The following is a 14,651-nucleotide window of genomic DNA, read 5'->3' on the forward strand; positions in this document are numbered from 1 at the left end:
CTTTTTTAAATGTTCCTGAAATAGTTTGCATGTTTATGTAAATGTTACTAACCGCTTTCACATATAAAGCAACTTGCATTTCAGGTTTAGTGGTCCTTTGCACACACGTGTTTAACCATGTGTCTACTTTGTGGCACCCGAGAGATCAATGAGACCAGAAAATCTCATTGCATATAGATGATGTATATTAAAATCCCCCCTCACTGCCCAAACTAAGTTAATTTTACTTTAAGTGTCCAAGCATATAAATATAGCAAGTTTTCTCTGCTGTGTTGGCTTGCAATACTTTAAATGAGGTGAGAGAATGAATTCATTGTTAATGGAGACCTACTCAGTTGACGGAAACAGTTGGCACAAACGCTGAAGCAAATGACTATAAGTGAAGTGACAAGTTTTGACGTGTACTACATATGAAACAAGAGAAAAATCCACCTGTAATGCTGGTCTCAGATGGACATATTCAAACAGTTATGTGTGGCATTCTCATGCTCCAGTAGCGAGACACAAATAAATGGGAAATCAGGTCTCCCTGTAACAGATCATTCCAACTAAATCACCTTGGTTCTCATTTGTATAGTTCTGACAAAAGTAGCAGCTTCTGAAACAATCTGAAGACTTTTCCCCCCAGTGTGCTGCTGTGCACCCGTCACCTAGTTTGCCCAGGTCAGCTCCATACATTTCAGCCAGGCCCAGGAGAGCTTAGAGCAGTCTGAAGAGCGAACTGGCATACAGCTAAATTACAGATCCGGGTGATTCAGGACAGAGACTTAATATCTAGATCGCATGGGGGTAGATTCAAATCCCCATGTTGTGGGGTGTACATAATTACCATTACTATGGTAATATAGGAGCATTATTACCGCTAGTTTTGAAATTACCATACTAACGGTAATGACGCGCGTCCTGCGTTTTCTAAAGAACACAGGGAAATGAATCCACCCTACGGTCTTCTGGTATATTCAACAGGTGGAAAACCTGCACATATGTACAGTTTACTATTTGTGATTTGACCAGACTGATGCCACCATTTTGGGCCACCATTGCTGAACCAAATTGGTTGAATTGCCACGTCTGGCCAGTTTTCTATAAATAAAAAAAAAAATGGTTAAATTGAAGTTAAAGCATGGGTTGATAATAGTCATAATTCTACAAAATACTATGAGGTTAAAGTGTTTTTTCCCTCAAGAGTAAGTACAGCACAGTCCCTTGGGTAGAGCCCTCACCAATGTACTATTGATTGGGTGAACCCACCAATGACGAAATACTAAAAATATATACACATTAAAGAAGTTAGTATCGTTTTTTTAGGCGACTTAAAAAGGAAATTAATTTTACTACAAGGCTCTACATTATACGTTTATACCAGCACAAGCTATTAACTACTAGCTAGTAAAGGGACTTCAAAAATAGCATACATTTTTAGTAGTACTGGAATACAGACAAGGGAGAAAGGAATACACATCAGCTAGTCAATCTCATAAAGCTATACCACAGTGTTTCAAAAAGGAAAAATCTCACTGACCTTGCCTCACTATATTCCAGACATTCCTCAGCAAAGGGTGGAGGGATAATCTGCTATACTTACAGCAATGTCCCTCCAGAATTGCAAACAACTTCATCTGAAGGAAAACAGTTACAACTACTTACAGAGATCAAAGAAAACATTACAGCCAGACCTGTTTTAGTTGCTGGACAAGAAGAACTATTAAAATGAAACAGTAGGAATCACACACCTGGATGACCTAACAAGATGGAGTTAAACCAGGATTTCAACTTTGTCAGGAAAATGATCAGATCACTAGGTTGAAAGTTTTGCCCAACAGAATAAATAGCAGATATCTAAAAGTGGACAACTGCTATAAGCAGTAAAAGGCTGAGGAGTTAAGCCTTCCATGGCTATTATGTGACACTCAGTGGAGCATGCTGGAACTTTTAGTTTAAAAACAGCTGGAGAACTCCTGGTTGCCATATCTGGCCATTCTATCAATGGATGCAGACAGTTTGCAGTTTATAGCAAGAATATCTCAGCCATTCTCTATACCATAGACAAGCAACAGCTTCTCATCACAATACTACCATTACCTATAAGAGGTAGAAAAATAGGTTTCATATTATACTTCTCTTATGCCTATTCTGGCCTAAGGTGGCAACACTGCAATTAACAGAAGTGGCTTTACAACTTCAATTCCAGTTTGATTTATAAATTGTATTCTGGTTAATGTCAAACCCAAAACAGCAAAAGAAAAAAAAAAAAAGTATAAGTATAAGATTTATCAAATCCAAGGCCTGTGTGTTTACCTATTTCTTGAATTTTCTTTATAATATATGTTTTTAAATGCATAGAAAACTGGAAGAAAAGCACATGTTTGTAATACATGTCACTGAACAGTTCTATTATATATCTGCAGCTTCAATTGTGGGCTTATGTGCTTTTGCCATTCTCTGGCGTAAAACATTTCCGGTACATACACACAAAAAAAAAAAACCATTAAAAAAGCAGCTGCTTTTCTCATGTGTTTTTGTCAAGCACATAGGTGTGAACAAAGATCATCCTACGTCATAACACCTTTTTTTTCCCCATTGCTAAAACAATAAAAATATATATATAATATACAACATCCTGTCTTCATAGAAGTCCAAACCTCAGAATACAGTAACAAAAATAATCCAAAGTTATAACACCTCTAAAACAAGTTTTTAAAAATGAAAAGGTTTAATTAAAAGCCAACAATAAGTATTGATCCATTGTCTAGTCATAGTTAAAAAACAAGCGGTTATGTAGCAGAAACAGAATATCATCTTATATATTTTATTCCAACCTTACTGCTCCAATTTGAATACTTTAGTTTTGCTTGTGAAACATACAATTATTTTGACTAGATAATTAATTAGTACCTATTTTTATTTTATATACACTCTTATCTGGTGGTTAACTTACACCATTTGTGATATGCCATGTACTGTTTCTAGCAGAGATTTTTTGAGCCTATAAGGATATGATTACTCATGCTCACAATTCTGTAAGACAATGGTGGTTGCCTAAAACTGCCACACAGTTCATCAGTAGTACTAAAGGATAATTTGCAAGAGCACTAAACTGAAACGGCTACCAAAAAACATCAACTATATATTGGATGATTGAAAGCAACACTTATTGTGAGAATCACCAAAGAGATCCAGTATAGGATTTGCTCAACTAAATATTATTATTATCATTTATTTGTTAGGCGCCACAAGATTTCCGCAGCGCCGTACACAGTACAAACAGTAGACTATACAGGGTGAAACAGTACAGAACAATAAACAAAAATACCAATACTTCAGAAACTCCAGGCAGGCTGCTGCAATAAGCATGGAGCAGAAGAACAGGTGTGGAGACAGGAGGGAAGAGGGCCCTGCTCATTCGAGCTTACATCCTAAGGGAGGGTTGACAGAACAGGCACAAGAGGAGCCGGTTGAGGCAATGGGAGAGAGGGGAGAATGGGCGGAGGAAATAGGGGTTAAGTGGATGGTTGGTAGGCTTTGAGAAAGAGGTGAGTTTTGAGTGCACGTTTGAAGGAGCACAGACTGGGAGAGAGGCGGATGGAGCGAGGGAGGTCATTCCAGTGAAGGGGGGCTGCACGGGAAAAGTCCTGGATTCTGGAATGGGAAGAGGTGATCAGAGTGGAGTAGAGGCGACGGTCATTGGCCGAGCGCAGGGAGCGGGCGGGAGTGTGAATGGAGAGGAGGTTGGAGATATAAGGGGCAGTAGAGTGGGAGAGAGCCTTGTAAGTGGTGGTAAGTTTGAAAAGAATTCTGTAGGGGAAGGGGAGCCAGTGAAGGGCAAGGCAGAGAGGGGAGGCAGAGGAGGAGCGACGTGAGAGGTAGATGAGTCTTGCGGCCGCATTGAGTATAGAGCGGAGGGGGGAGAGACGAGAGTGGGGGAGGAGGTTGCAGTAATCTAGGCGGGAGATGATGAGTGCGTGTATGATGGTTTTGGTGGCCTCCTGAGAGAGAAAGGGACGGATGCGGGCGATGTTGCGTAGTTGGAAGCGACAGGCTTGGGCAAGGGAATGAATGTGGGGGGCAAAAGAGAGAGAGAGGAGTCAAGGGTGACACCCAAGCAGCGGAGTTGGGTGACAGAGGAGATGGTAGTGTTGTTAACGACAATGGAGAGGTCATGGTGGGATGGGTGGTTGGGAGGAGGAAAGACAATGAGTTCAGTTTTGGAAATGTTGATTTTGAGAAAGCGCTCCGACATCCAGGAGGAGATGGTGGAGAGCCAGTCAGATACCTGAGCGAGGAGGGTGGGGGAAAGATCAGGTGAAGAGATGTAGAGTTGAATGTCGTCAGCATAGAGGTGATACTGAAATATATGCTTAAGGTCAGTTACCCACTGGCGTTGGGTAACTGTAAAATGCATGGGTATGTGGTACATATTAATTCCAATGACCCCATACACACTTACCTACAGTTGTAACCGGCAGCAATGCAGAGTTCTTTAGGACACTCTCGTGTCCTCCATTTATCCCACCCCGGAACCACAGGAAAAAAAGCGCTGGTTACATATCACATGTCAAATCGTGATTACCTTTGACACGTGGTGGGTAACAGGCTGAAGGGGTTCTTCACTTGCAAATAACCAATTTGATTTGTCTTAATGAACACATTTTAGAAAACGATGTCCTATATAACATTATTATAATTATTATTCTGAAGTGTGTGTGCACTTACAACCAGCAGTGCAGGCAGATATCTAAAGAGTTGAGTCACAATTTTTTCAGCCAATTGTTATGACAGATGAAGAGCAGACGTGTGTAACCATGACTCGGCATGCGGATCAGGACAGTCGTTCATAAAAATCACTATAGGTACGGCGTCAGGAGAAATTTTCTGTAGTGTGCACCCAGCTAGGTAGTGTCCAGATTGGCTTTTTGACACTGAAGATATCTTAGCTCATATTTTGTGTTCCTTAAAAAACAGCAAGTCAGCTATTTTAAAAAGGGGGAAAATATATATTTGCTACGCAATACTTAAAGAAAATGCAAACAAAGTATTTAATATAAAAGTTCAGTACAGTATGATGTGTAATAAGCATTTTAAAAATAATTATTTATTCCAGCGTAATTGCCATTTAAATGCACCACATGAGAAGTTGGGAAATTTAAACTAGGATTATAAAATACAACTCTAATAAAATGTTGTGTACAGTATTTAATAGGATATAAGATTTTTAAGAAGGACATGCAACATAAAAATTCAAAATAATACAATATGGAAAAACATTTTGTGCCAGATTTACAGCAGTTGATTTAAGAAAATGTGCATGCAGCCAAGTTTTGTAACATCAGTTTTTTGGACACTACTTTATATACATGCATGTGACATGCAGTGTCACCGTCGTCAGCCATTGTGTAAAACATGGTGTTAAATATGGTGATAACATGCGCTTGCAGCAAGTTCCAAGACTGCCATGTTTTTTGTGTCCAGTCATTAACATGCATGTACACAAGGACGACTAGCGGCAAAAGATTCAAATTACTATGCATTGATGGTTTAGGGGGGGGGGGGGGGGGGGGGTAGCACAACCGAAAACATTTGTTACAGTGAAATACAAAAAAATAAATAAAGCAAATACAACAAAGAGCAGGTATTTCACCCTGTAATAACTGAGCTAAAAGTAAAGAGTGTATAACAGATGGTTGGGACACCATGAACAGCAGTAGAAGTGCCTCAAAGACAACAGCCTATGACTGAGTGGAAACCTTATATATGGCAACAGATGGACAGCAGCCAAACCCTTAGCAAGATGACAAGATAGTAAACATAAGAACGGCCTACAGCACCAGGCGATAAGTATTTTTTCTTTCTCTACCTTCTCACCAGTAAATAATTTACACTGCCCAGGCTGAAGTGTCTACATGTATATGTTCACACCATAAATAGAAAAAAAAACCCTTTACCCACCAATATTTAAACGGCCATATCTAAGCACAGACAGCAATATTAAATGTCAGAGCACGCCTCCAAAAACTTTAGCAAGATGATTACCAAGCAGAATTGGTTTTGCTCACTGGACAATCAGATATAGATTTTAGCAACATAATTATTTTTCCATAAGTAAAAAAAATAAACATGTTACCAAATATTACTATTACTGATGTCATGAACACTAACATTTGATATTTTTTTTTAAATTATATTTTCCTGTAAACATAAAAGCACTTCAATTTCAGTTGATTGCTCTATGGAAATAAAAAAAGTCAAGAGCAACTGGAAAAGTCGGTGTCAGAAGACCAACCTGTTCTGCTGGACCGACTGGCTGGGAGTGTTTCATTACTAGTCTTTGATATTCCACAGTGATTATTGTGTAAATGAATAAACCTCAGTAACAAACTAGGACTGTTGGGCGACTTAAGAAAAACAAACAAACAGCTGTTGGTCTAATACATATCCCATGATGCTTAGTCATTCACAGGACTGTGATAAATGGACAATTAACTTACATTAACTTGAATGGGATCTATTTGGCCAGCAAAGGAAAAAAAGAGGAATACAAGTAATATTCATTCACCATCAGTCCTGCACAAAATTGTGGGGAATTTGTCACATAAAACCTACAGCCCCAGACGCAGAGAATCGTCAAGCACTGAACTGCGCTCGTTTTCCCAGCATCACAGGCTATACAATAGAGCTCTATGCTATACAGACTTCGCCTGCTAAAGCAAACTGGTTCTCTGCTTCAGAAAGAGGGACAGAAACCCCTATTTGGCATGCACTTGTGGCCAAAAATATCGACACAGTTGCAGATTTTTCTCATAATGCACCATTTCTCCCCCAAAAAAATGTTGAAATTAAAAAAAAATTTGATATCCACCATGTGTTTCTTTGGTTTGAGGTGGAATAAAATGCAAAAAGCATAAATATGTACCAAGTGTAGTTTACTCCACACTGAAAATAGTCTGGGCAAAATTATTGCCACCTTTTAGTTGTAGATAGAAGATTTCAAGCAGGTGCCTTTCCTTCACACTAGTCCTGCTACTCATCTGTGGTGAATAGCAGGTGCCTGCAATATAAAACCACTCATTAAACAGGCTTGGATACAGAAAAGAACGAATCCTACCGTTTTGTGACCCTGTGTGTACTGCAATGAGCATGAAACAAAAAGCCAGAGAATTGTCTGAGGTCAGACAGAATAATGCCAAGCATGGACATCTCAAGGCTACAAATCAATCTCCAGACACCTTGATGTTCCCATTTCCACTGTACATATTGTTATTATGAAGTTTAAGGCAGATAGCACTGAAGCCTACCTCCCTGGACGTGGCCACAAGAGAAACTTGATCGAACCTTGCAGTGTAGGATTTTTCAAATGGTGGAGAAAGCACCTGGATCAACTGCAAAACAGACTCAAGCAGAACAGTTTCAACTTTCACCATTTGTCACCAAAGAAAGGGGGGTATATGGTAATTAACCCATGAGGACCCCACTGCTAAGAGACACAGCCAGACTAGATTTTGCCAAAACACACCTGAAATAGCCAAATACCTTGTAGGTGAATGTCCAATGGACAGATGACAAATAGAGCTTTTGGCAAAGCACATCACACCTACGTTTACAGAAAGCAAAATGAGGCTTTCAAATTAAAGAACACTTTCCCTACAGTCAAACAGAAGTGGCTCAGTGATGTTTTGAGGCTGCTGTGCTGCATATGGCACAGAGTACGCATCATGAAATCTGAAGATTACCAGGCCATTTCGGAGCACAAAGTTAAATCCAGTATCAGAAAGCTTGGCCTTCCAGCAAGACAAGAACCTCAAACACTACAAAAAACACCTGGTAATGGTTCAAGATAAGATGCTGGACTGTTCTGAAGTGGCCAGTCTAAATCTAAATCCCAGACACACCTGTGAAGAGATCTTAAAACAATTTGGAGCAGGCACCCTCCAAGTCTGAGAGAACTGGAGCAGTCTGCACAAGAAGAGTGGACCATACTGCTAGTAGAGAGGTACAGGAAGCTCATGCACAGTTATAACAGTTATTTTGATAAAACGGCAGCGCTACCAAATATTAAGTATAGGGTATCAGTATTGTCAATGCCTTTTATTTAATTTTCTGACGCAAAATGATATACAGCATTAAGTTCGTAATAACAAAGGTTATTTAATATTAACAGAGACAAACAAATACTTAATTTGTTAATTTCATCTCCTGTTTAGAAGCAAATGTGAGTTATTTGAAAAAGTATAAGTGCCAATATTTCTTCCCATGACTGTATCTAAGGTGAAGGTTTAATAAAGGGTTGCTTAAAAAGATGACCACCAGATCAGTCAAGGTAATATTTAAGACAATAATTAGCAGGTAATTAGTGCTGCATTGGAAAGTGATTTGCAAGTTAGTTACATTTAATTACATGTTATATGGTTCTGATGCTTTTGAGAACCACTATTGTGCATCTGAAAAATCTGATAGACAACACCCCTTAAAGTGAAACTGAACTTAAAATATTAAACTACACTTTAAAATTCCAAACAGATAGGCATCTATTCATAGAAGTGATAAATGGGTACGGTATGGAGGCCTCGGCTCTAAAATGTCAGTCTTTACTGGTTGGATTCTAGACTGACCTCCCCTCACACAGAGGTACTGTGCTGTATTATGGTGACAACAAAGAAAACTCTAGGTTAATGGAAATGGTCTGCTCATCGGATTGTAAACAGGTAAAACAAGTAAACAAAATAGGCCTGTAACATAAATTTCTGAAACATATTTTTATTGATTCCAATCTGATTTGGGGGCTGGACAGACTTCCACAGAAATATGGAAGAGTGAAAAAATGATTTTAAGTAAACAGAATAGTTAAGAAATGTTTCATATAATTCTTTAATTTCCTAACTGCTAGTTCATATGTTTTTGAGATAATACCATAATACTCAATGGGGACTGCGGTCTTGGCAATTTTATCAAGCTCCGAAAAGCGTATGACCCCAATGGCATTAGCCATTCAGTCCTATGGGAAAAGCATTGCAGGAGAGGGATCCATCTTTGGCAATGTTGCTGCTCTCCCCTGTGCTGTTTGCCCCAAATGGTAACAGCGCATGTGCAATAAAGACTCCCAGCGCCAGAACAGCCACTTATTGGATGCGCTGTCCCGAAATGACTTACATATTAAATTGCTACGAAATGTCATTGTAATGACAGATGATAATTAATGGAGCAAAAACCCATTATTAAATAGGTCCCTAAATATTCTCTGTAAAAGCACTGAATAATATGCAGGCACAAAACAAATGATAAATACAATCTTAAATTACGTCGCCTCCTCACAGATCTCTGAATTTTTTTCTTTTTTTTTTGTAATTAAACATAATCTGGTTGATAATTCAACCATCATGAAGTTTCTAGAAAACTTAGAAACGCACATTAAAGTGTTTGCCAGTATACTCGAGTCTAAAAAGGTTAATATGTTACTTATCAATAATGAATATGAGACATAAAGTAAAGAGTAAAGAGGAATACAAGACCTCCGAACCTTTCTTACAAGGCACTTAGCATTTTCAAAATGCAGAGTGGAAACCAACAACAAAGTGAAGTATTACGGGCTCCGGGTACTGCTAGGCAACAGGCCAGGCTGCCTTTCTGCATTTCTATTTGAAATTATTCAAAAGCAAGATCACTTACCACAATGCACCTTCTGGCATGGCTTTAACAATGAGCTTGTTAGCATGCTAACTTGATGCAGTTTAACTGCTTGGCTCTAAAAGGCTATGAACATTGGATTACATACTGCAGGCAAATGAAAATCTGTGTAAGAAAACGCTCAACAGTAAAGGGTTAAGATTGGTTGCTCTACAAAGAAAGTAAAATACAACTTTGAAGATACAGTGGTTGAGGATTGAACCTTAATTTTGTCAAAGTAAAACCTGTGTAAGATAATGTAATTTGACACATTGTCGAGGAGAGCAAACCACATCACTTCAACCCATTCTGCTATGCAGTACCTGTCATTGCAAACAAACAGATTCACTAACCTTATAACACCTAGATAAGAGCATTTCAACTAAAGTATGGAAACAATAAGAAGTGGAAAAATAAAATAACCAAAAACTTGTGCAAGCCCAACCCTAATATGAGGTAAAGCATAACTGTTGAGTCACACAAGTTAAGATTCCTGTTGAAGGATTCTTCCCAGTGTTGTAACTCTATACAGCAGCATCCTGGAAAGATTAGAAAAAAAAAATAGATATGTAAAGAGAAGACCAGACACCTGCCCTGACTTATGTACACCTGTAACTGAAAAGCCCGTTTGTACCAAAACCCATGTTTTGCAAGTCACCCGCTGAATCTACAGTGTAACCCAACATACATACACATGTCAAGTTGTCCTAAGGTTGCCTAGTGGCACTAAATATAAGGTTTCCTGTTGGCCCCACACAGACATCCTATGATTCAGTCAGTCAATGGGGATTTTCATTATGTTGATTGGATTTTGATGAGACTGATAGAAAAGTGTGGCTAGTTTGTGACGGCAACGGTTTTGTAATAGATCTGAACAACCACACTGTTAAATGTGACCAACAGTAACATTTAGAGCCGAGGAAATTAGAAAATACCCCTACATTCTAAAATATGTTTAATAAGGTCATAACTCATATGAAAGTGTATGGACAAAAGCTGAAAATAAGCCCACCATAAAGTCCATCAATGCTCTATTACACAAGAGAAAGCAAGAACATCACGGTGGGAACTATGAGGTATCCAAGTACTTTCCAAATGCCAGTAAAACATTCTCACAGGTTGCATTGAAGTGTACTGGTCACGTACTTTTTGAAAATCCAACAGTAAAAATGCAGTCTAAAAACCATTTGCAATTTCAAGAATATTGAGGGGGATATAAAAAAGAAATAAAAAAAGATCTATGCGTGCCTCTTCCTCTCTGTCAAATGACTTAGCAATATTTGAATTATCTGTTGTAGTGTGCACAAGTCCTGGCGACACTAAGGCACATTCAGAACCAATGTGCTGAAAGCAGACAGCTTCATGATATCACAGGATGTTTCTCATGAGCATGCTCTTGCCACTAAAAACTACACAACTATTGTGTACATTTGATGTAAACATATGTTTAGCTGTGTTACATGCTGAAATCTGTTTAAATGTAAGTATGTGTAGGTGACAAGTATACTTTCAAATCTCAAGTAACTCCATTTCAGCGCAGCATGATAAAACAAAAAGCATTCTGTTGCTACTATTGTTGGAATAAAGAAAGGTCTTCTGCAACTAGACTGTGCACACCTCAGACTTTCATTTTGAGCATGTTTTACCCTAGTGCCAGTAGGAGAAACCACTACCTCTTAGCGAGATATTCAAGTAAACGATAAATGCCGTTGAAGCCTCGCATGATGTGATTTTGCGGCGATGGCTGACCTGAAATCGCCACTCAGTTTTGCTTATACAGCATAGAGGTTCCTCTAGCGCAAGTAGTAGAAGGGTGCACAGGAGCACATCACGCGAGGCTCCAGTGGCACTTTGCAGTTAATGGAATCAATAATGATTACAGCACAAATTAATGTAAACTGCGCACAGGAGTGTGATGCAAATTCAGAAAGGTACAAGGCACGGTGGCTTAGTGGTTAGCACTTCTACCTTACAGCACTGGGGTCATGAGTTCAATTCCCGACCATGGCCTTATCTGTGTGGAGTTTGTATGTTCTCCCCATGTTTGCGTGGGTTTCCTCCAGGTGCTCCAATTCCTCCCACACTCCAAAACATACTGGTAGGTTAATTGAGTGCTATCAAATTGACCCGTGTGTGTGTGTTAGGGAATTTAGACTGTAAACCCCAATGGGGCAGGGACTGATGTGAGCGAGTTCTCTGTACAGCGCTGCGGAATTTGTGGCGCTATATAAATAAATGGTGATGATGAAATGGTAATCAAGGAACTATGTGTTTCAGGGGGTACATCACCCACTTCAAGTGCTCATGCCTCATCAACTTTTTGGAGTAATTTCTATCAGTGGATGCCCATCTTTCCTTGCTCCTTAAAAAGATCTGCTGAATCTTGGAGGTGACACACTGGCACCTGAACTCTACATAATTTGGCCTACCATTACACTAGATTAAAAATAACTAAATCTGATTCAGTTCCCTCACAAAATCCACCTCAGTGAATAGAACAAAGCAACAGAAATGGGTGGACTTGAAGACCATCTGGTAATCCCTATATTATGAACACATACATGGGTCTTGACAAATTAGAAGAACAAAAACAATAGATATCTAGTTTAACTAGAAGATATAATGAGACTCAAATATTTTTTAAACAGTTGTCTATAACTCAAAAAAAACATTTAAAATTAATGTAATAATGTAGTATAACTCTGAAAACTATTAGATAAGATCCAGGAACAAAGTAACCAATAATGCAATTGGTAGGCAAGCAGGATATGGGGGATGGAAACCTTTGCTTTTTAACACAATGGAAAAACAAGCTGAAAATGAATGGTGAACTAAACTAACCCTTGTTCAATAATAACTAGATCTGCTGCTGGGTGGTGGACCCTGTAGGAGAGGTTAAATTCACAGGAATGCAGGCTAAAATAAATTTGCAAGAACATATGAAACAAGTATAAAATAGAATCGACAGAAATACTGAGAGCACAGTAAGTGTTACTTGATTTTAGAAAGGAAGTTGCAGCCCTAGGCAGAAGATTGCAAAATCTCCAGTTATGTGTTTTGCAAGCAACCATGTGACATACATATGACTCGTTACTAAAATAGAGGCCGGCTAAGGATTAATTCACAGAACACAGAGGCTATTCTACAATACATCTCACAGTACTAGCCAGCAAGAAACCTCTGTATCCCCACTAACAAAACAATATGAAAAACAGCTGAAGCGCTGCATTATATATTAGATACAATATCATTCTCTCCATGATACAATTCCACTTCCTGTAGATTTGGGGCCTACACTGTCAAGTATAACATTTATTTGTTTTCTGCCTCCACAGAATCAGTCATATGGTTAACTAGTTCCCTTTGTTTTTAAGTCACTCATTACTTCAGAGCTGGATGGGGTAGAGTCCAACGTACAAGCTCAGTCTATAGAGATTCATCTAAAATTAAGACAATATAGGCAAAACAGTTAACCACTATATTCACAATTACAAAGGAAGAAAAGTCTGTGGCCTAATTAAAACATTCAAATACTCCCCTGCTTTGCACACCTGATATCCTAGGACCAGAATTAGGGTGGGTGAGGCCTGGGAGGATTTCTCAATGTTGGTTACAAAACAAGCATTTTCCTGTTTACTATTCTACATATATTAATATAATGTTGATTTTGATTGATCTACCCACCCCCACCAGAACCCATCCAGCAGCTCATAACTGCCCCCATGTTTCATCACATCAGTAGTATTACTAGTATTGTAGTGTACCCACCTTGCACAAGTGACAGGTCATTATTACCAGCCATAAAACATATTTTGTTAAAACAGGGGGTAACCTGGCATAAAGAGGATACCTGTAAACATCACAAAGGCATCTAAAATAAACGGTCCTTCATATGACAGCAATGGCCTATATACATATATCAGATTGCATCCTGAAATCAAAAGTAAAATCAGTATAGATCTCCTATATGGGGTGAATGCCACGGACCAGTATATTAAATATACAGTTTAAAATGGCAGCTGCGGAAAAATGACAGAGGATGGGTTCAGGCCCTTCATTAGGCCCCATAAAGGAGTGAATATGACAGTAGAAAGTATGATTATATCATACCCTAATAATGAGAAAGTCCAGTGTATGAGGCGGGGCGGCCTGTGTGGAGCCGATACATGAAGATGTCCCTATGATGCCCCCAATATGTCCCCCACCCACCCCAGCCCTCTCTCCACAGACCCCAGACGTGTAGGTGGTATATACTTACTATTCGGGATTCATGCTGGACATGTCACTGATCTCCCCACCGCTTCTGCAGAAACACACACACACAAAACACCGGAGACCCGACGCTTGCCAAGCAAAACCGGGTCGGAGAGCAAAAGGGGCTAATTAAAAATGAAAAGAAAAATATCTACAAAGAAACAAAGTAAAAAATATATTAATAATTACTAAATCCCCCCAACGACCCGGGATTAACCCCCCAAAACCAACAGAAGCACCACAAGCCCGAGCTCTCTGTAACCCCAAAATGGCTGCCAGCTGAAACCAGGAAATAGTGAATCCTCCAACTCAGGAAGGCTTCGCACTGCCGACTGAAGGCCGGCCGCGCTATGCTCTCTGGGAGATGTAGTCCTGCGGCGCCCCAAGTCACCATTCACGAGCACAGGCGGTGGGCGGAGATAAACTGCATTTCCCAGGAGCCCTTCGGTTTCCTGCGCATGCCCATTACAATTGCTCACCCCTCCCATGTTAACCGGGCCCCTCCCCGCTCCTTGTCCTGGTTCCTGGAGGAAGCTCCGGCTCCCTCTAGCGGATCTGGGCGCTGGGCTGACGTCACCACTGAAACGTGGCAGCTGCCGGGCAGGTCCAGGGATAAGCCGGACCAGTCACGGGGAGGGGAGGAGGGGATAGCAGATAACCAGCTGTGGTCATGGCTGCAGATGATTTTTAGTGACATTTTTTTTATTTATTATTTATAATAAAAATGTCGGAGTTGCTAG

At 39.6% G+C, this 14,651-nt stretch overlaps 1 protein-coding gene across 1 annotated transcript in view; it reads right to left on the reverse strand.

The window, feature by feature from the left end:
• Window positions 1-14,209, reverse strand: part of RAB1A (RAB1A, member RAS oncogene family) — a 28,851-nt gene extending 14,642 nt beyond the window's left edge. The window contains exon 1 of the mRNA XM_075203912.1: window positions 13,916-14,209. Coding sequence (XP_075060013.1) covers window positions 13,916-13,938 — 23 coding nt within the window. The 5' untranslated portion in view covers window positions 13,939-14,209. The remainder of the gene's footprint in view (window positions 1-13,915) is intronic.
• Between the last annotated feature and the right edge of the window lie 442 nt (window positions 14,210-14,651).

The sequence above is a fragment of the Mixophyes fleayi genome, chromosome 3, assembly GCF_038048845.1.
Source record: "Mixophyes fleayi isolate aMixFle1 chromosome 3, aMixFle1.hap1, whole genome shotgun sequence".
Lineage (NCBI taxonomy): Eukaryota > Metazoa > Chordata > Amphibia > Anura > Limnodynastidae > Mixophyes > Mixophyes fleayi.